Source organism: Falco cherrug, chromosome 15 (genome assembly GCF_023634085.1).
Source record: "Falco cherrug isolate bFalChe1 chromosome 15, bFalChe1.pri, whole genome shotgun sequence".
Lineage (NCBI taxonomy): Eukaryota > Metazoa > Chordata > Aves > Falconiformes > Falconidae > Falco > Falco cherrug.
Window position 1 is genome coordinate 3,129,641 of NC_073711.1, and position 22,302 is coordinate 3,151,942.

At 52.7% G+C, this 22,302-nt stretch overlaps 1 protein-coding gene across 3 annotated transcripts in view; it reads left to right on the forward strand.

The window, feature by feature from the left end:
* SLC16A2 (solute carrier family 16 member 2) overlaps nucleotides 1–22,302 on the forward strand; it is a 42,945-nt gene that overhangs the window by 19,737 nt on the left and 906 nt on the right. For 2 of the 3 annotated variants that reach the window (XM_055727839.1, XM_055727840.1), the window contains exons 2-6: nucleotides 7,030–7,174; nucleotides 11,117–11,579; nucleotides 12,035–12,178; nucleotides 12,703–12,931; nucleotides 14,086–22,139. In XM_055727839.1, coding sequence (XP_055583814.1) covers nucleotides 7,030–7,174; nucleotides 11,117–11,579; nucleotides 12,035–12,178; nucleotides 12,703–12,931; nucleotides 14,086–14,306 — 1,202 coding nt within the window. In that variant the 3' untranslated portion in view covers nucleotides 14,307–22,139. Of the gene's footprint in view, nucleotides 1–5,142; nucleotides 5,162–7,029; nucleotides 7,175–11,116; nucleotides 11,580–12,034; nucleotides 12,179–12,702; nucleotides 12,932–14,085; nucleotides 22,140–22,302 lie in introns of those variants that run through there. The other variant, XM_005434446.3, reaches the window with a different exon arrangement.

A 22,302-nucleotide genomic window follows, 5' to 3' on the forward strand; every position in this document is an offset into this window, starting at 1 on the left:
GTGGGTGTGTTTTGAAAAGGGGCTTGGGAACAATGAGGATTAACAAGCAGATAGAGAATTAAATGCAGGGTTTGAGTCTTCAAATGTGTGCACATTTCTGAGCGCATGTTTGTGCCAAGATAAACTCCGTCAGGAATAAACATCATTTTACATGAAAGGCTAATTACAGATTGGCGCTCCGCAGGTGGGAGGAGGGAATTTTCACCAATTAAAATGGAACTTTTCTGTTTTTCATAAAATTGGTGGATTAAAACACAGCCAGGGGCTGGTGAGGTTGACAGTGTGATGGAAGGGGGGGATGCTTGGCCCCGGGATGTGCTTTTTTTCCCCCCAGTACTAAAGAGACTCTGCCAGTTCATTTGGGCAGGAGCTGCTTGAGGGCACTGGTTTTAGCCAATAACAGTTGAAACCCAAGAGCTTCCCTCAGGGCGTGCAGCACTGGGCTTCTCACCCAGGGAGCTGGGACATGGGCAGGCTTGGTCTGATCCAGCATCACTTGGAGTCAGCCAGCCTCAGGAGGGATTGGGGTGACAAGGTCCCCAGCCTCCTCAAGGATGTAGATCATGGAAAGACACTTGGATGGGACATGGTGGATGGGCGCCCATGTTGGGATGAAGTTGTTGCAACTGTAGCTCCTATTTGTTGAGTAACTTTAGTGTGTGGTAGGTGAATCATCTCGCAAAAATTGTATGCCAGAAGGCGATGCAGAGAAGAAAAACCTTCCCAGCCTGCTGAGGGGAGCTCTGGGAAGAAAACTCCAGGCTGGGCACATGGTGGGTTTCAGCTGCAGAGCACATGCTGCCTTGTTGCTTTTGGATGGGTTTCACAAGAATTTGCATTTCTGGACCTGCTCTGGAGCCTCAGAGGCCGAGCGGGAACTGGGCTGTGGATGGGGAGGACGTGCTGCGGCTCAGACACGAGCTTGAACGCCATTTTGCTCTAACCAGGGTCGGATTTTATGGTTTTGGAATGAAATGATGCAAAATGTGTCTGAGGCTGAGTTTCTCCGAGATGTTCCGCGCATGAACCTCAGGCAAACACTCTTGTGCCTGCTGCTTGCCAAGTAAAACCACAGATTTGTCTCCATCTCTACTTAATGTGGCCGCAGGGCAGCTAATATTGGGACTTTTCTCTCACATAAGCTGGTATCTGTCACTTAGTGGTTACAGGAGGTGGCCTGGGCATCATGTCTTAAAAGTCCCCTGCGTCCTTGAGAGTGAGGGAAGGCAGAGAAGTCCGATCAGGAGAGATGTGGTGTTTTTTTAAAAAGCGAAATACATTCCCAGCCTGCTGTGCTCCTGAACCAGTTAAAAACTGATTTTTTAAAAGTCCTCTAAGGCACAGACTGGATGGATGCTTGCTGGGTCTGGTCACTGAGAAGCTGTTGCGTTATCCATGGTCATGGGACCATGCCGTGACGACAGTAGCTGCCACTTCTCCTACGACATTCACATTTTTCCTTAGTCCATCCTAATACTGCCAAGAACGGGGCACTGAAAGGGTCTTAAGTCAGACCTGGCCTTGAATAATTCCATTTATTCCAATTTTCAGGCTGTTGTGGAATTGTTTTCAAAAAAAGGGAGGGGGGAGACGTCAGTCAAACCTGATAAAGGAGGACTTTGTTCTGAAGCTTTAGGGTATGGTACCAAGCAGGACTTGCTATACAATTAATGAGTTTATCTGGCTTTTAGCTGCACGTGATGCACGGTGGCTGCCACCGCACCGCTCCACCACCACCTCTCATCCAGAGGAGCCTGGCTTCTCCCCAGCTTCACTTTGCTGCTCCTCAGCTTCGCTTTGCTGCTCTTTAGCTTTATTTCTTTTCCTGCCGTGCATCGTGGTGGCCTCCTCAGATGTGACTTTGTGTCTGCCTTTATTGAAGCCTTGACCAACCCTCCCCGGCATGGGCTCGGTCTGCAGGGGGTGTTGAGCACATGGGGCCAAGCCGTTGGGGGTGTTGCAGGCTTTACTTTGAGCGAGCAAGAGGATGACGCAAATAGCTTTGTAAGAGCTGAAGATAAAACAGCTGCTTCATTTTCGCTGCAGATGTGCCGTGGGCGGCACACATTAGCTCCGCGGGGCGGGGGCTGCAGCCGTCCGCTTCCCCACAGTGTCTGCGTGGGCAGGGCCACCAGGTTCCTTGGGCTCCCAGGCCACCCGAAAAGGGAGTCGGGGGGTGCTGGGAAGGGCTTGGAAGACGTGTGACAAGGTTTGCCATGCTAGTGGGGCTTCCCTGACGCCCAAAACCACGAGTCCAGAAATCACTTATTTCTTGGAGGAGTGGTGCAGCTGGGGAGCGGGAGGTGGATCACCTTTGGCTGCCCCATCTTTCTGAGCGGTGCTGAGTGCCTGGGGCAGGTGACCCTCTGCAGCATGTCCCCGTCCCCTCCAGCGGCCACCCGGTCCCAGCCGCGCGGTGCGAGCAGGAGAAGCCGCGGGAAGCGAGGGAAGACACTTCCTCCAGCGGCGGATCTGAGGTCACCTCCTGGCCCTTGATCCCTCCAGTCCAGGGTATTTGGGTCAGCGGGGAAGCACAGCTGAGAGCGACGTCCCTTCCTTCTTTCTCCCTGGAGATTAATTTTTAAAGGAACAAATAGGCTTGGCCACAAGTGCGACGCAGTACGGGTTTTTTAATGATGTTTTTTGGAACAATGAGCTAAATACCATGGGGGTTTGGATCTGCGTCTCGGAGCAGTGATGTTTTCCCGTGTTGTTGTTTCTCACCTTCCTGCGCCCACCTTGCTCTGCTCTCAGAAATCTTTTTCTGCTCAGGAAGATATCGTCAAGGAAGGAGCTTTTCATCCTTTTGGGATGGCCTTGCTCAAAAGAAAGCTGACCTGGTGTCTGGTGCATGGGACCCACCTGGACCAACCCCGGGGTCCCTGCCCACCTCTTGCTGCCATGAACATGTGGCCATGGTGCTCACAGCCCTCCGTGGCCCCTCGGCATCGCCAGCCCCGTTGAGGTCCTGACCCACATGTGCCAGTCCTCCTCTGCCATGGGGTCCCCAGCAGCATTGTCACTCACTGGTAGGAGGACGACCTGGTGGCCAAGGCACACGCAGTCCCAGAGCTGCTCCACTGTGGGCACAGCTTGATGATGCTTGGCTGGTGAGCAAATGGGTCACCTCCTCAGTTTTTACTCTGTCTTGAGCCCAGAATGAGTGGTGCTGGGGAGGAAGGCTTGGCTTGGCCATGTTACCCACATCTCCTGCACCACTGTTACCCTTGGAGGTCTTCAGCCATGGCATTCCCCTGTCCGTGTTGAGGCCAGATTGCTTTGGCTCTGCCACAGGCCAACAGTTCGGCGATCTTGGTTAAGTCAAGGTGGGAAGGAGCTATCTGCAGAGCTTTACCCTGGGTGATCATGCTGTGGGAGGGCTGCTGGTGGGATGCTCTCCTCGGTCAACCTCTGTGCTCCAGCCATGGAGCTCTTCCCATACCCCAGAGCATCTCCAGGACCACCAGGAAGGTCCCATCAGCTCTGGAGGAAGCCAGGGCTGCAGGTGGCCTGGGCTCAGGGGGCAGCTGGGGCTGCTGCTGTCCCCCAGCCCCCTATGGTGCTGCCGGAGAAAGTGGAGAGGAGTAGGGGGTGTGCACCTGGGGGGTCATGGCTCTCCAGCTGCTGCTTTATTGCCCTCAGGAGGGGCTGTGGGTGGGAGCAGGGTTGCATGGATGTGGCTGGCTTTGGTGTAACTCGTAGTGCCGAGCAGGGTCAGCGGAGAGGTGGCTGTCGGGGAGGGACAGCACGTGTTGAGCCGCCTCTAATATAGCCAGCCCCCAGCTCAGAAGTCATCTTCACTCCCCCTTGCAAAAGGAGAGTACTTTAAATGCCCTTTTTTTTTTTTTTTTTTTTTACTGTAAAAGTGTTTTCTGAAGCGTGTGGTGTTTCTGCATAGGCATCCCTTGCGGGGGGATGTCTTTTGGCTGTCGCCAGCCTGGCCGCCCCATGGCACCCAGTCAGGCAGCTCCAAACCCGCCCCCTTCAGTGGGCGCTCCCAGGGGGTGGTTGGACTCACGGCACCTTGAGACTCGATCAAGTCTTAACCCGACTCCTGTCCAAGTTCTGCGCAGCTCTTGAGCTCCTTCCAACCCCATCCTCAGCTGGATTCGCTCCATCGTTTCTTTTAGGATCTGCTTGATCGCACTCACCGCTGATAAGGCTTCGTGCCTCTTGTGGGGGCTTGTCTTTGTGTGCTTCAGTATCTCACCCAGGTTATCAGCCACATGGGGTTGCGAGGTGTGGCTGGGCTAGGAATTAACCATCTCATCCAAACCCCGTGGAAATCAGAAGCAAAGATTCCCCGTTTTTTTCTTTCTTTCTTTTTTTTTTTTTTCCTGTGGGCTTTAAATCAAGTCACAACTTCTCCAGCATCGGAGGAGCTGCCGAAGGGAAGCCCTGACTCAAGCTGGTTCAGCCCTGACTGGTTTCCACGGGGGGAATGGCTGCCTCTGCCCTTCATGTCAAGGAAAGTCCAGGAGAAGCTTCAATACTGCATTACACAGATTGCCAAAAACAAACCCTTCATCCCCTGGGGCGGTTCCAGGCACTCTGGCTCCGTGTCCAGAGTGGTGGGTTTGGGGCTACACTTCACCTGAGCCCCATTTTTTCCCCAACTCGTGGTTTTCTGCCACGGCTGCTCCCCAGCCTTGCCCTGACTCAGGTGGACGGCGATAGCTGCTGTCACGCTGGGACAGCACGGCGGGGACAAAGCGAGTCACCAGCTGGCGGGGGGCTGTGTCCCTGTGGATCACAGCGGGGCCGGAGCCGGGGCTGGGGCGGCTTGCTCCTGCCCCCAGATTTTGCCGAGGTTTCCTTCCAGCGCTGGAGCTCGCCCAGCCCTCCCGGCTTCCCAGGGCTTCGCTGGGAAGCGCTGGGAAGACAAAACCCCGCTCTGGAAGTGAGGCTATTGTTCTTACTAATTTTAACTTGATGTTCTTCCCCAAGCCTATTTTTATTCATTGCTTGTGGTAAGCCCTTTCTCTAAGGTAGAGCAATTTGCCACGGGACTCTTTTTTTTTTTTTTTTTTTTGTGTGTGTGTGTGTGTGTGTTTACCGATTTTAATTGAGTGATATCTCCTTTTTACAAACCCAAAGCTGGAGGAGCTTTTAAGCGCCCATTGCTGAGCCTTTCGCCCTGGGTTTGCTTTGATCTCTGCAGGTGAGTGTGCATTTGTGGGGCCAGAGATTGATACTGCTTATTTGCATGTAAATCTCCGGGTTATTAAGATCCGAATCTGGCCCTTTAAATTTAATACTTTGCTTTATGCTTTTATTTCCGCGTTTCTTAAAGTAATTTCCAAAAATAACAAACTTCAAACATGACGGGACCATCTAACGTTTTACTGCCTTGGCTGGAGTAGAAGGAACATTTCTGGAAGTATATTATCCAATTTAACGAGCCTTTCCCATCTTGGCTTTGCTCCCACCCTTCACCCCCTCTTGGAGTTGTTTTGGACGGCTCTTTGGAGCTGTGCCACCTAATCCCATTAGAAGGACTTTCATTACACTGTGCCTTGTGTTTATAACCAAGAAAATCAGCCGGAGAGGGGGGTCCTCTCCCTCTCCCTCTCCCTTGTGCATTTCGCCTGGTGTTGAGACAAGAGCCTGGCGAGTCCCACGACGTTCCCGCGCAGCCCTTGCTTTTCTTTTTCTTGCTCCACTCTGCATTTATTAAGAAAGACTTTGGAGTAAATTGGGTCCTTGCAAACTTATAATTAATTTGGAAGGGTCAGTTCTTCCCAAGCTAGTGAGGGCTTCTTTGTGTGGTCCATTTTGAAAGCCAGAGGTTGGAGAGGCTGTTATATAGCCAGGATTTGCTTTTAATAGGGACCTGGCTATTTTCTGAAGATCTCATGGCTCTTGAAGTTTGGGTTGTTTTTGTGCGGGGCTGTGCTAAAAGGGTTTGCAGAGCGCTTGGTTTGGGTGCAAAAAAAATCCCAACAACCCTAAGAAAGGAATAAAAAAACCAAGCACATGTCCTGGGGTCTGTGTGGGTCAGATCATGCTTGCTAGCCTAGAGCCAGTGCCTGGAGCTGGGAGATGCTCCACGAGATCCCTCGGCTTGGGTGCTGGGTAGGGCTGGGGGCCCCTTGTCTGTCCATCCATCCTGCCCTGCCTCGTGCCCCTCCGAGGGACCTCTTGCTTCTCCTCAGAGCTGTTAGACTGAGATTTTTTTCCTTACCACATTGCTTTTCTTGAAAGCCTGCCTTTCCTCCCAAAACCAGGCACAGAAACCATTAAAGAGAGAAGGTGGAGGGCAGGGAGAAGATGACAGGGTGAAATAATCTGTGAATAATAAAATTTTCTGAAAAAAGACTGACGGACAGACAGACTGTGGTTTTCTCCAGAGGTGGGTTGGGAGGAAACATGAGATCACGGTCCTTCTTGTGCATCTCCTGGCAGGGCCTGGGGGATAATCTAACCTGGCCCAACCCGCGTGTCTCCCATCGGCTCAGCTGCAAGGGGAAATCCCGCTGAATGTGGGACAAGTGGGAGGTGAGGCAGCCCTGGCTCTGGGCGGGGGGCAGCAGTGACGGGTGAGTGGGGTACCTGGAAACGCAGAGCTCTATGTGACATTAGGAAACTCTTCATAGCCAAAGCCAGGGAGCAGAGGGCTCTGGGGAGCTCAGGAGGCTTTTGGCTGTGGAGATGTCCCCTGTGGATGAGGCATCAGTGGAGGCATCATTACATGCAGAGCAAGGGCCGTTGGAAAAAAGTGTTGAAAGCTGGGCGGCTTCCCTAGCACACGTGTGAACCCAGCGGAGGGGAATGAAGGGAAAACCTGGCTGTGCCGCTGTCACACGGGCCAACAGCGAGACGCTGCAGATCGCACTCCATCCGTGACGCCGGCAGGCAGCATGGGTGGTAACTGTGTTACTTATGAGCTGTGCTGTTAATTAAGGGTGTGATGGGGCTGCCTCTCTGCCGAGACTGCCTTCAAAGCTGGGGCTGGTCCCTGACTGTTCCCTTCCTGGCCCCCGTTTGATGTCCCACCCTGACCGTCGCCTTTCTTCTCTCTCTCCCTAGCATGGGTCGGCTCCTTGGCCATGGGCATGATTTTTTTCTGCTCTCCCATCGTCAGCATCTTCACCGACCGGATCGGCTGCAGGACCACGGCAGCCTCGGGAGCTGCCATCGCCTTCATTGGACTTCTCTCCAGCTCCTTCACCAAGTAAGTCTGCAGAGAGGCCATCCAGCCCTTCAGCGAGCTCCTCTTCCTCACTTTCCCTGCAACCCCCCTCCCTACACATTGCTGCTGCCTTTTGGGGCACAGCAGGTGGTTTCCATCCCGAGGAGAGATCTCCTGGCATCCCTACAGCCCACGTGCAGCCCGTGTGTGCTCAGCCTGTTTCACTCCAAGTTGAACCAAGTTGTTCTTTTGTCCTTACATAACAAGAGAGCGAATTTTACCTGAGTGAGGGACTTTATTTTATGAGATTTCAGCCCTCAGGTCCTTCATTTGATCTTTAAAACAGGCAGCAAGAAGTTGGCACGCTCCTTGCAGGCAGCTCCAAAGAGATGCTTGTGGACAAAACAGTTCTTTGCAACTAATTTCATATTTGGTACTGAAAGTAAATTAATGTTAAAATAATATTTGGTGGGTTACACCTAGCAAGAGGGAGTTTCCATGCAGGGCAGCTGGGGAGAGGGATGCGGATGGGGTTTGGAGCAGTTTGTGCTCTTCCCGTGCCGGCTCGGGTGTTTGCAGCATGTGGGGCAATTGCTACTCCTCGTTTTCCACAGCTGATCCTGTGCCAATGAATTTCTGCTGGGAGAAGCTTGCGATGTGCATTTGGATGACAGGTGTACCTGATTTGATATGAGAGTCTTTCCAACCCAAAAAATCTTTGTGGGAACAGAAAGAGGTCACCTCTGTGGTCCTTTATGCGACTCTTGTTAGGTGGAGTGTCGAAGGCAATATGGAGACACACTCCAAAGCATCATTTACCCCAGTTTTTCTGAATAGCTTTGGGTTGGATTTCAGTTCAAATCAATATTGTTTTAATTAAAATGCTTCAAGAAGTGGGATTTTTAAAGCCAAGTACACAGTTTCCCGGAGGGCGACTTGCTTGCGCTGTGCTTCTCCCGGCCCACCCTGCCTGCGCAGGGCAATGGGATGCCAGCTGCCTTTGACCTCCATCAGCGAGAGCCTCATGCTTGCCCCAGCCCTGATTCCCTGTGGATGTGTGCTGTGTGATGGGTCCCCGAGTCCCCAGCTGCAGGACCCCCCCTGTTACGCTGGGAGGGGGTCACAGCTTCTGAACCACCTGGCAAAGCCCCAGGGACTAGGGCAGATTGCAGTCAGGGCACTTGGGATGCTAAAGCCGTCTTGGTCTGCGGCACAGGCAGTGGCGTGGAAGGAACCACCCTCTGCTCCTTCCTCCACAGATGCCACCCCTTTGTATTTCAAAAGATAATAGTTATCGGAGAAAGTACAGTTGGTCCTGAGGAAAAGTATGCCCAGGCTCCTGGCAGTGAGCTCGCAGGCGCTTCCCATGTAATCTTGCTTTCCTTCTAATCAGCAAGGCTTGGACTTCCCCCCACCCCCCCTTTTCTAAAGTGTTTGTGCAAAAGAAAAGAACTCTGGGGACCACATCGCTGCCAGTGGCTTGTTATGTTGGGCTCAAAAAAAAATTAAAAAAAAAAATATCAAACAGCACAGGCAGAGAAGAATATTTTATCCAGGAGAGCTTCAGAGCTGAAATCCCCGTTCGCTGCCTTCTCGCTCTCAGTTCACATTCCTTTGGCTGCCTTTAAGGGAGCACAGAGCCCCTCCGCAGCTGGACCGCAGCGAGGGACGCTGCCTGCGGCACAGCCGAGCTGGAGCCGGAGGAAGAGCAGCAGCGGGGCTGCGGGATTTTGGCACTGCTCCATCTGGATGGAGAAGGCCAATCCCGAAATTTGGAGCTAGCGGCTCCTGCTCGCCCAGAACAATGCAGAAGCCTTGTTTTTTTGTCCCCTTTGCCAACTCCCCCAGCTGCAGCTGGAGGTGACCCCCCCCAGTGCCGGCTGGGCTACACGCACCCGATTCTCCAAAAGTGGTTTGCTTTGTCCAGGCGGAGCCGCAGTGGTCCCAGCACTGTGCCGAGATGATCCAACCCCCCCAGCTGCTCAGCCTGCCCAGCAGGACCCCAGCGCCCAGCTCACGCTCAGTGCCTCCTACTCGCAAAACATTGGGAGTTTTGTATGGAAAACACTGAACAAACAAAATCCACTGAAGAGCAGAGCTCTGGGGAAGGCTGAAGTTTTCTGGATGGGGTGGAGGGACGGCTTTTCCTCTCTTCACAGTCTTGCACCGGGTGTCCCCTGTGCTCGTAATCAGCTCTTATGCGCCCTTAAGAAGGGAGAAATCCCGCTTCACCTTCCCCTCGGTTTTAGGGGGGATATGTTAGCGTGAGGAGTGGGAGGTGATGGCCAGTTCAGCAGGCCTGTCTTCATATGCCTCCCAATGCCTCCCCAACCCTCCTCTTCTGCACCATTAAGTGTTCTGTAGTGGGATTTGAGTCCCTTTTCACCTGCCTCTCCTTCCCCACTGCAATTTCTGCCTGGTTTCTCCCACAGAGAGAAATCCCCCAACCTCTGCCAGCCGGGCTGAGCCAGGGCCATTTGCATGGTGAGCTGTAACTGAGAGGCAGCCACTGAGCGAAACCTCCTCGTCCCAGGAGACACCGTTATCCATGTGAGACCTCACTAGCCGAGGGAGACAATACCACCCTTCCCACCGGAGAGCAGCTTGGCTGATTCCCAGCGAGCAGGGTGGGAAATCCTGGATAAAAAGCATGGCCAAAAGGAGCCCCATCTCATGCAGGGGTGTCTTAGCGTCAACAGGGAGCAGATGGGAACCGCAGCATTTGTCTCCACTTATCCACCACATCAGCTTAGCGGCACTACCAAAGCTGGTGTGACCCAGCTGAGATGGCTGGGGCTGGTGCGTGGGCGGCTGGAGACAGGCTGCACAGCCCAGCTGCTTGCCTGGCTCCTGCAGAGGGGCTCTGATGTGGCTTCGTTCTGGAGTAGCTGGAAATCGCCTTTCATGACAGTCATTTGTCTTTGAGCCACTGGGTACAGCAAGCACGTTCTGCTTTCTGCTTGGCTAGCTAGAGAGACGAGCGCGTAATGGAAGAAATGATGTGCTTGTAAATGTTTTCTCCACTTCAAACTGCTCCATTAGATCTGGGCTGCCGTCTCCTTGTTCACTTCGTGAACAGCACTCACTATTTCACAAGTCCTTCTGTGTGTTGGAGTAAGGACCCCGTTCGTGCAGCATCACTTGCCGGGTGAGCTGCCCAAACGTTCCCATCGCCCTCTCCTCCCATGCAGCATTTTGTGGCAGACTTTTGCAGCTGAATGTATTGCACAGGGGTGAAGAAAAAAATCCTTCATCTGGAGAGAAACACAATGGGCTATTTGCACCGCCTAACTTTAGGCTCCTTTCTCAGCTGCTTCTATTGGGAAAACTGGGCTGGCAGTTGGGAAGCAGCTCCTTCCAAGGGCTCTCAGGACTTTCCACCTGTTCTGTAGAGCAGCCATTTTGCTTCCTCCTCGAGTGCAGCCACCAATGTAAGGTACAAATGAGTTCTATTAACTGTCTAATTGAAGCTCCCAGAGGAGCTTAAAGAAGAGCAACTTAATTAACCAGCCTGAAGCCTGGGCAGAAGTGCAATGTTTCCTTCCTAAGTGCCTAATAACCAGCAGGGTTGGTGCCTTCTGCTTTCAAACACTGGGTGCAGAATGTTTTCAGTTAGTCCTTTCAGTGGGAAAAAAATGGATTTCTAGCTAAAAATAACCCACCCTGCCTACCTTAGAAAAATCTTGCTTGCTGTAATTTAAAAACCATTCAAGTTCGGTCAACTTCCCAAGGAGGGCATCTCCTCTATGCAGAAAGCACTGCCCAGCTAGACTTCATTTTCCCAAAGATTTAATGTGCCAGCTGTGAAATGAGGATAATCCTTGCTTTGGCTAGGGAATAAGCTCCTCAAGGTCAGACTGTCTGTGTAGCACCTGTGGTATGCGGGGCCTGGCTCTTGACTCCAGGTTTTGCAGGACCATGGGGGTGAAGGCTCCCTTACCTCTGCGTAACGTAACCACCTCAATGTGGTTTTTTCCCCACTAGGTCTCTGGAAGTTCGTTATTTCACGTACGGGATCCTCTTTGGCTGCGGCAGCTCCTTTGCCTTCCAGCCCTCGCTGGTCATCCTTGGTCACTACTTCAAGCGCCGCCTTGGCTTGGCCAACGGCATCGTGGCCGGTGGCAGCTGCCTCATCTCCGTGCCGCTCCCCTTCTTCCTGAAGATGGTTGGGAAGGCCATTGGGCTGGCGCACACTTTCCAAGTACTCAGTGCCTTAATGCTCATCCAGATATTCTTGTCCCTGACCTATCGGCCCATCCTGCCGCCTTCTTGTGACTCTCAGCACGATGGGCAGGACAAGCTGGGCAGCCGGAGCGTGCGGCAGCAGTGCTGGTCCCAGACACGCAAGTACTTTAACTTGAGGGTTTTCCGGAGAAAGACCTATCGGATTTGGGCCTTTGGGATTGCTACTGCTGTGCTGGGATATCTCGTACCTTACATGAACCTGGTAAGAGCCTTGGCTGGGACTGGAAGGGGAGGGAGGTCCCTTGGCTCGGGGTGGAAGGGTTCCTCCGTGCGAGCGCGGGGGAGGTGGGGAGGTGGAGGCAGGCAGTAGGGACAGAGCCACCAAAAGCTGCGAAGCTAAGAAACTGCTGCAAGCACGTCCTGTAAACAGGACTAGTGGTGGGAGGAGACAGCTTTTTGATGCCTCTGTTGCCCTCTGTGCCAGGGTGGGCAGGGCGGTCGCAGCTCCTGAGGACCAGCATCGCTAGCAGGAGAGGCGGGGGCTGTACGGTCTGGGGCGGGTGGAGGCGGTGTGTGCAGGTCAGCGTGGTGCGGGTGTGGGGGTCACACAACCACCCCAGAGCCATGAGCCCTCTGCGGGAAGCCTTGTGCCTTCTCGGGATATGAGAGGGATTAACTTACTCGATTCACGTCCTTGTGTCCTTCCCTCCATCCTAGGTGAAATACGTGGAGAAGCGATTTCAAGAAACCAAGAAGGACTGGATCCTCCTGGTTTGCCTCGGGGCCATGTCAGGGCTGGGGCGCTTGGTTTCAGGCCGCATTGGTGACTGCATTCCCGGGCTGAAGAAGATTTACCTGCAGGTATGTTGTGTCCAACCCACCGCGTAGCTGCTGGCGGGTGAGGGGACAGCACCCCTAAATCAGTGTCCACACTCTGCTTAATAACTGGCAACCACAGATCACAAATCCTTTACTGACCATTACCTCACACCCTTGTCTGCTGTTAGCGAAGACAATTTATTGTAGAAGGGTTACAGAGATCTCGTTACTCACTTGACCTGAGGTCTCAGTGTTCGTTCAGCAATCCAGCTCTGTGGTCCCAACTCCTCCCAAACTGCTGGACACCCTCTCACCTTCTTGTGGTTTTTGAAAAACAAACTGCTGAAATCTAGCAGCTAATCCAGCAGCTAATCCTTCCTAAAGCTTCTTAAAAGGTTATTTTGAAGGGCCTCTCCGAGACAAGAGCAGAGGATGGATGGCATTGCTGGGTCCAGAGGAGGGGGCAATGTCAGTGACTTGTTCAGCGTCATCTTCATGAGACAATTCCTGCTGCACATCCCCACTCATCCTGCACCCCGCTGACATGCCCACTTTTGTCTCCCCAGGTTGCATCCTTCATGCTGTTGGGCATCCTGTGCATGATGATCCCCCAGTGCCAAGGGTTTGAGGGCGTCATTGTCATCTGCCTCTTCCTCGGCCTTTGTGATGGCTTCTTCACCACCATCATGGCCCCCATTGCCTTCGAGCTGGTGGGGCCCATGCAGGCATCCCAGGCCATAGGGTACCTCATGGGGCTGATGGCTGTGCCCATGACCGCGGGTACGCCGATAGCAGGTTGGTAGCACCGCCGTGCCGGACCTGGAGCCAGCTGTTGGGAGGGAGCAGATGCTTGTAGAGGCTTTCACCCATGGTGGTAATTTGGCATGAGACCAGACATACAGTTTTGAATTTTATGGCTTATCATGTCACGTGGGGGTTTCAAGTACAGAGGTAGCATCAGTCCATACTACGTCCTGTAGCATTTCAGGGCCTTTCTTCAGGCTGATGAAAGATGACCAGCAGGGGAACAGTGAGAGCAACCCAAGATCACATTAACTGAATTCTGTTTGAAGCCGAGCTAAAAATTGGCAGATACCAGTTTTCTAGAAGTCCTTTTAGATATCTGGGGACTAATTGCCAATCGGCGAGTTCAGCCCCTGGACTGTTGAATAAGCTAAAGCTGTATAAGCACCTCTGATCTTTCTGCTTCTGGCAGCAAAATTCAGTTTGACGCCCTTGGGAAGGAACGTGGGGCTTGCAAACGTCTCACTGCGAGGGTTTGCTGGGCACGGGGCTGGCTGAAGGGGCTCGTTCCCTGGCCGTAATCCTCAGGCAAACGTCTGCGCAGCAGAGAACTCAGAGGGATTTTCCAGTGCCAATAAATGGCGATGTGTTATTCTCCAGGGATGCCTGTCTGTGTCAGAACTTGCCGAGCTAACAAGTGCAGAACCTCATTGGTTTTTAAGGGATCGGTTAGTTTGGAACTGGCAGCATGTATTTCTCAGCCGACATCCCCATGCCGATAACGTACCTGTAAACAAAGTGGGGCTTCCAGGTGGAGGCAATCCGCAGAGGAACAGCCCCTGCCTGCTTTTCCTATTGCCTCCTGGCCGGGAAGGCGCTAGGAAAAGCCACCCAAAATGTCTGGTTGTTTAACACTGTCTCAGCCTGCATGTGGGGTTGTTTGAGCTGGGTCTGGTTGTGTCCTGCTCTGGTTAAACACGGAGCATGGCTGAGGCTTTCCTTCTCAGCTTCTTCGCTACACCATGTTGGCTGTTCACATCCTTCAATCCAGGGCATTAAAACTCCAAGGAATGCCATGGAAAAAAAAGATTGTTTTAAAAACCCAAATCTCCGCAATTCTGGTGGTTGAAGCAAGTTGCAGCTCTCACTTAAGGGAGCAGACAAGTCAGACTGACATGTCTATAACCACTGTTGTTCTCTTTCAGGATACCTCAATGATTATTTTGGGAATTACGACGCGGCCTTTTATTTTGCCGGAGTCCCCCCCATCATCGGTGGCTTGGTGCTCTCCGTTGTCCCGCTGGTCCATCAGAGGATGCTGAAGAAGCAGCGCCTGGATTCTGGCAAAGACAAGATGCTGGTCTCGGAGGCAGTGGTGAATGGGGAGCTGCTGCCCGGCTGCCCTGCCTCCGAGGCACACATGTGACGCCTCCCAAGCACACGTGTGACGCCTCCGAAGCACACATGTGACGCCGCTCGCCACACTGTCGCCACCAGCAGCCTCTCCATAGCCCAAGCACAGGCCCTTTTCTAGATGGACCATGATTCTCAATGATCGCAGATGCACTATGTTTGTAAAGGAAAAAAACAAACAACAAAAAGTTCTTCTAGTTAAAGGCTTTTAACTAGCAGAAACGCTCTTTTTCAGGACAGTTTTGATTTCAAAGCCACCTTTTTTTTTTCCTCTAACCCATTTTTCTAAGGAGAACTCTCACCAGGATTCAAACTTGATCGATCTCCTGCTCCTCTCCCCAGTTTTCTATACATCACGACAGAGGTTTACAGCTAATTAATGCCTTTCTGAAGCAGGTGGAGCTTGTTGCACCTTGCAGCTGTCGGTCCTTCTCCTCCGGTGTCATGTCCAAGCCAGGCAGCCACCTTCCCGTCCAGCACCAGAGGCTGTTTGGGAGCCAGCAGCTCTGAAGGAGGAAACACTGCTTTAGTCCGATGCACAAACCAAATAAATGGTCGGCGAGTCCCACTTTAATCTTCTCTCCTCTTTTTCTGCTGCTCTCCCACACACCCAGGGAGCTGCAGCTGGGACGATGGGGAGCTCATCCAGCTCGGGGGCTGCCACCCTCATCAGACGGAGCCACGTGGGAGCATCCTTCTGCAAAACATGCCTTAAAAATGCCTGGACAAGACCAGCAGGTCCCTTGGCCACTTGCTGCCTCCGTTTTTTCATCCAGCAACTAGCGATTGGGCTCCTGAGGTACAAAGGAGAGGGGCAGCTCCCAGCGCAGCCCACAGCGGCTGGCTCTGCAAGGTGAAAACCGTGGCCAAGCCGATGAGTCGGGCGTTTGGGAGGCATCAGGGCACGCAGCGCTGGGACAGAGCCCCACGTGGCATCGTTCTCTCCGTGCTGGGCAGTGGCTTCGCTGCTGGGCGTAGGGGCACCCGCAGGTGCAGGGATGCAGCTGGCTCAGGGCACAGGGTGTCACCGCTCTTTTGCGGGGCCAGTTGTGTATTATGCAGCAATAACCACGAGTCAGTATTGGCGGGGGAAGCCCAGCGTTTCCAGAAGGTTTAAAAGCCCCGGCAGTGTTTAACTTGTAGCTTGTGCGTTGCTGTGCAGGGTCAGTGCCATGCCTGGGGGGAAAGAGCTCAAGAAAATCACCCAGCCCGTGGGTACCCACCACACAGAGTGAAGGCAGAGCTCAGCCTTGTGTAGAAATTAATCATCTCCAGGCTAATGAGCGTGGCATCGCTAATGAGCATGGCACAGAGCAAGGGAAGTCCTCCTGCCCCGGTGGGTCCCCGAACGAGGTGCCGGCTGGGACCGGGGTACCTTTTCCTGGGAGTAACAACCCAGGAGAGAGCAAGAAACAAAGCTCACATTCATCCTGGCTGCAAAACCATCTTTCATTGGGTTTTCATTTTTAATTCACCTACCATTAAAAAATGAGTAGCCTAAAGAGGGACGTGTGCCATGGGAATCATCCCTTGGTCCCCAGGCAAGTGTGGGGGTTTGTAACACCGAGACAAATCTTTGCTGTGGAAACTTGGTTTCAGTGGCGGCCCCCTCCCGCGGGCAGCAGCGGGACCGTTGTAAATAGGCTCAGGATCCTGCATGCCCCTCTGGCCCTGTTTGTAATCTGTGTTGGCTAATGCATTGTAAGGTCTTGTGGTCTTGTGGCCCTTCTGTCCCCGTATGAGCCAGAAGTTTAACTGGTGTGTTGTGACGTGTCTGTTTATGACTATAAAATGAGATGTCCCGTCATCTCTTTCTTCGATACACTTTCCTGTGACTGTTATTACCCTTCGTTGGCCGTATTGCATCATCTGCTACGGCTCTGCTGCCCCGGGGCTCGGTTTAGGGCATGCATACACCCATACATTGTGGGGAGCCGAACCACAGAGCCCTGGCTCCAGCTGCGGTGGGATCTGCCAGGCTTAGCCTAGGGCAGGGCATTAAAGTGACGCTTTTCAGGTGGGAGTGTTGGCAGTGAGGCATCTTCAAAGTCACCTGACAGCTGAAGGGAAGAAATGTATTGCTTCGTAACTTCTTTTGTGAGTTTTGGGGCTTTTATTACATCGGGGGTTCTTTAAATCATGTTTTTGACCTTAATGTCCCCCGAAGGAGAGATTATGAGGGATTTAAATTCAAGAAGTAGCTTCTTCAGAGCAGCAAGAGGACCAGCAGAGCTGCCTCAAATCCATGTCTGGCCTGAGCGAGTGGCTGCATGGCAGAGCCCTCTGATGACTGCACCCAGCTTTGCACAAGACTTCGTTGCGGTAAAACCTCTCTGGCTCATTAGGCAATTTTTGGTTCTAATCCCAAATTTCTACAGATTTCCACTTGCCTTAAATGCTGCACCTGCCTGCAGAGGTCTTTGCCCTGGGAGGAGCCTGCATCCAGTGCAATGGATATTTAATGCTGCAGTGGCATCAGCCCAGCTCTGTGCCAGCCAGGAGCCAGTGCTCTTCCCAGGGGGGATGGTGGTGCCCACATCTGTCCCCCCTGAGTTTTGGTCTTTGCCCTCAGCTTTTATTATCAACTGTCTAGGAGATTTCGAGTGACGAGGTGCATTCAGGGCCACCCGAGTTTGGTTGAAGGAATCCATCCTTCATCCTATCCTGATCCAATGTCTGGTACCAGCCTCCCCAACCCACTCTCAGCATCTTTTGTCTGGTTGAGATCCTGCCCTTGGTCAAGACGAGGGCAGATCCTGCTGGGGGGAAGGCGTGTTTGAGCAACAGCAATGAAAGGTTCACCTCATCTGCAAACACAGATGGGAACAGGAAGGGCAAAGGTTGGAGCAGTCTGTCAACATGAAGAGGAGTATTTTGGGGGTTGTTTGTCAGCTAAATGCTGCTGATCTGTGTGTGGTTTGTCCCTTGAGTATCAGGCAGCTTGCAAGAATTTTTGCAGACTCGTGGCATGGCATGTGGGAGGTGGGATTGTGGTGATCTATAAACAGGGAGAACTTGCACTGGTCTCCAAAACATGCTTTTAGCCTGTTGTAGTCTGGTGCTATGACACCACATAGGTCCCTACCTGTTGTGAAAAAAAGCTTCATCCCCAAGCCCCTCCTGCTTCTTCCCATCAGGGTTCGCTCCTCCTGGCCCAGCACATCCATGTCCTCCTCTGGGCAGGCAAGGGCTGAGCAGGGGGCAGCGTTAATGGCAAAAACTACCTTTTACTCAGATTTCTAATTAAAAACCCAAAAATTCTCCCTCTGCTGCAAGTGCTGGGCTGTGATTCCTGCCCTGCTCCCTTGCTCCGGCAGGGGAAGGTGGAGCCTGACACTCCAGGCTTGGCCAGTTTTGGGAGCCAGCGAGGGCACTGGAGTGGGTTGAGTCCCTCGGGTGGGAAGGGGGTGGAAGGGGTTGGGGAGGGCCCAGCTTTGCCCCATGCCCGGGGTGTTTGGAGAGCTGCAGGCGTGCGCGTAGCCTTATGTAAGTGTACAGCAAGCAGGGGACGTGTCCCAGCAGCGCCCTGCTTGGGGCTTGGCTGGGGCTGCCTCTCTAGATCTTTAGCTTGAGGGTGTCCAAAACCAAGTTGTTGTCTTTTCTTCTTTTTTCTTTTTCTTTTTTTTTTTTTTTTTTTTTTTTCCCTGCTGCAGAGTGAGGCGCTGGGTTTAACTCCTCTCGCTCTGGCTGTGGGATGGAGCGGGACAGCCCAGCCGAGCTGGGGGGGCGGTTGTCCCAGTGACAGGAAGGCTAGCAGAGCAGCAGCTGCGGGAGCTGCCCGGGAAGTGCCATGATTCATGGCTTAGAGCTTTTGTGAGTTGTGAAACCAAGCTGGAACAATCTGCGGGAGCTGCTTCATTGCAGCGTGCCCTGCCCTGAGGTCCTGCAGCCAGGGCAGTGCACGCTTCGAAGTCGCATAGCTTAAATTCAACAAATTCCGGGCACTCATGGAACGTTTCCCAACATTTCCCCGCTGTGGAAGCCGTGGGAAGGCCACAACCTAATTGCCATCAAAGCTTGAGGGCTTCTGCAGGTGTGGTGCGGTACCGTGGGATTTGGGGACCCCCAGTTTCAAGACATTTTGGCTCTGCCTCCCACCACGGTGGTAGTCTGGGGCTGCCAGTTTGGCTGCGCTGGCAGTCAAGGAGCTCTGTAACCCTCCAGGCTGAGCTGCCTGGGCCAGAGGAGCCAGGACAGGGAGGTGGCCTGCAGCTGGGCAAGGACATTCCTGCTCTCCCATGCATGACAGTGCCACAGGGACATTTTACACGGCAATAGAGGGTCTCTTTTGGTGTTGGTACGTTGGTGCTAAGAGCGATTTGCTCTGGGCAGTCTGATTTGGTGCTGAGGATCACATCTACGCTTGCTTAGATCATTCTGGTTCAGCATCTCAGGAGGCTTAGGGTGGATCTTAACCCTGGCTGACATCTGCATCTATAGGTGGCCACGCCATCCTCAGAGTAACAACCTGAATAAAAGTGAACTTGGCCCAAACCCTCTGGATGCAGAGGGGGACAGACCGAACCAAGACCCTTGCCGTCCCTCCGTCCTTCACTGCAAACTGTTACCAGCTTTCACATGCCTCTGTCCCCAACAGTTTTGTTTTGGGGGTTACCTTGGTTATTTTAGCTTCAATAATTTTCGTGCTGGCAGTTTGCTTCTCCTTATCCAGCTGGAAGCAGACAACTGGAATGACTTTGAACGCCCCAGCTCCTTTGCCAAGGCAAGTGGGGCAGCCCCCTCCCGCTGCCAGAGCTGCTGCCTTTCTGCCACAAAAACCTGCACTCGGGCAGCTCTTTTGGGTGCTTTTGCTTAAATCTCAGCTGCCCTTGTAACTTGTGGGGAGAAGGATGTGACTGACCAGTGCTCCTGAAATACTCCTCCAATGTTCTCTGTGTAATGCCGGGTGGGAATGGAGCTGGCGCTGTAGAGGGGCTCCACCAGCAAGCAACGGAATAAAGCTGTTCCCTTTCTTTTCGAGAGCCCTTGGAAGGAAAGCAGCCGTGGGGATGGATGGAGCTGCCATCCCTGCGCAGCTCTGAGTGGGCTTTGCAGCTGAGCCCTGGGGGTGGCTGCAGGGGTGACCTTCCCCATGGCCAAGGGGCGAGCATCGCTCCGGGCGCTGTATCAGCTTGGCACAGCAGCTCTGCAGACTTTAGTCCTGGTGACAGCGAGGTTATTGCTGGGCTTTGGCGGGCTTATCCTGCACAACCCCTTTTGTGGGTGTTTTGCTGTTTTATTTTTGCAGATGTTGCAATGCCCTTAGTGCTCCCACCAAGGACGGACGCTGCGAGCGGCTCTGCATCTCCTCTCCCACCACAGCCCTGCCACCGTGGTGGCAGAACACCAGCACCGCCGACCGCAGGAGCGGGGCTGGGGTCCCCGCTCCCGGCAGGGGCAAGGCAGGAGAGGAAAGACACAGTCCCTCCCATTTTCTGCAAAACATGGCTTTGGAAGGAGGTTTTGTACCTCTAAAGTTTCTCCTTTTTTTGTAACATACTTCCCAACACTCACCCTGCGTCCACCTCCAACTGGCAAGGCAAGTGTAGCTCTTAACTGTAGCATTAGAGGCAAGACTTAGTGTCTATTTTACTAAGGAATGAAGCTTTTTTTTTTTCTTCTTTTTTGTACATTTTTAATTGTGGCGTGTAATACAAGTTGTTTACTGGAGCAGGTTTTTGTGTAGCCTTGATGCTCTGCTTCTAGCTGGTGATGGCCAGATTGCCTGAATGCACTTGGGTTCCATTCAAATCATTTTGGGAAAGAACACGACTTCTCGAGGCCTGAACTTTCCCAGCATATCCCATTTCAGCCATTTGAACCTGTTCAAGCCAGAGACAGGACTTTTCTGGGGAGGCTGAGGGCAATTAGGAAATTACCCCGTGCTCCCTCCCCTGCCCTGAAATCCAGCAGGACGAAGCCAAATATTTGCTTTCGGATGGGTGGATTTTGGAGCTGATTCCACATAAGAGCACCGAGGTGGAGGCTTGAATGCTGGCCGTTTCGGGTAACCCAGGAGACGGCTTTTTTTAAAGCAAGACCTCCAAGCCTGCTGCCATCACCCCCCAGTCAGTGGATCCCGATGCCGGTCAGTGGATCCCGATGCCGTGCCTTTCCCCAGCCCTGCTGCTGTCCGGGGCTGTCCTGGGCGGCATCAGCTCCAGCACCGATGGAAAAAATCCTGCCCACGGGTTTCCAGGGCAGGACGCATTGCTTTGCCCTGCCGATGTGCTGGTGATGCTCACCCTCGTGGTGTCTGTACCTACTAGAAAGACTCAGCAGAAGGCTGCAAGCACCATCAGTAGCTTTGCAACCCCATTTTTGGTTTTTTCCCTGTGCTCCCAGCTCTGACTCAGCAGGAGCTGTGCATGGCTCCGCACTGGGTCCTGTGAAGTGCCCGGGGCTGCTGGGCGCCCTGGGCAGACCAGCAGAGCCAGCAGCCACTCAATTCGATGCAAAAGTCAGACCCTGAAGTCTAAAATTATTCCTTTTATTTTTTTTTTTTTTGACATCTGCTCCTTGTAAGCGATTTATATTCCCTTAAAATTTTGTATCTGGAAGTAAAGTATTTGAATGTGTGTCTTAAAAGTATGACTATCCTTTCAAAATGTGAATTTCTGATTGTTGGTATACAAAAACAAAAACCTACCCCATATTAGCACATTTTTGTAATTAATGTTTTATGAATGTTGTTTAAAAAAATTGTGTAGAATAAAACCAGTTTAAAAAGAAAAGAGGTTGGTGCTGTGTCTCACCAGGTTTCCTCTCCCCGTGGTGCGTTGTGGGCACTGGCCCCCCGGCAGCTTCCCGGCTGCTGCCAACCCTCTGCTGGGTGCCTGCCCAGGGTGTCGAAGGAAAAGGGGCCAGAGAAGTGGCAGTTTAACGTGGGAATTATTTGTATCAAGTCTTTCATATACCTTGAGGAAAGACTTTGCCGAGGTCCTGGTGCCTGACTGGGGGGAAGAGCTTTCTGATGCCATGCAGAAGGGTGAGAGGAGGTAGAGGGTGGTCCTTGTCCCACTCAAGACATTGAAAACTGAAAATCATAAAGAAAGAAACCCCTGAGAGCATGCTGGTGACCAAAGTGGTGTCAGCGGTCGGGGTGAGCCCCCAGCGACCTGGACAGGTTTCCTTTCCGCTCCCCTGGGCACAGCTTTGGGGCTGGCTTTTATCAGCCGGCATCTTCGGGGGGGCTGTGGCTCACCGGCGTCTCTGCCCCACAGGGGCTCTCACACAGGGACAGCACCAGGGCTGGGTGGGTTTTGTAAACTTATTATTGTTAGTATTATTTCTTCCTTTTGGCAGCAGTTTGGGGGCACGGTGAGGCCTTCCGGGTATTAGTGCTGGTCACGGGAGAGCTAATCTCTTTTTGTCAATAAGAGCAGTTATGGGGGGGTTGAGGGCGGGAGAGAACAGGGATGATTATTTGTAAGTGAGGTTATGGTGGCTGTGAGACACTGAAAACAAGGCTTTTACCAAGGGCTTTATATTAATGATTTGTTTATGCTCCACGCTTTAATTGACATTAGATGAAAGCTGACATATGCATTAGTTTTATATAGCTCGGGCTTTTTTTTTCTCTAATGTGCATCTCAACCCTTTTTCAAGTTGAGGATATTTACTACAAATAGTATTTAAAAAAAAAACAAAAAACAACAAAAACCCACCAGGAGATAAGAGATGGTAAATAGAGATTCAAAGGGAATGAGGCTACAGCAAGGGTTTCCTCTGGAGGACTTCGTGCGGTGCGTGCAGGGACAGAGCAGGAGCGGCAACGCTGCAGCCCCATGCCGAGAGCAGAAAGCACCGTGCAGACACCTGGGGCTGCACAGCCCTTCATTTACAGGTAACAGAAAAAGCAATGCTCGCCTGGTATTACAACAATCTTCTTGGGATGGCTGCAAACTTGGGAGGGGACTTGGGAGGGTGTGATAAAAGGGGGCTGCACGCCCACGGGGGCACCCGAGAGGCAGTGGGGGGGAAGCCCCTGCCTGGCTGCTCCCAGCACC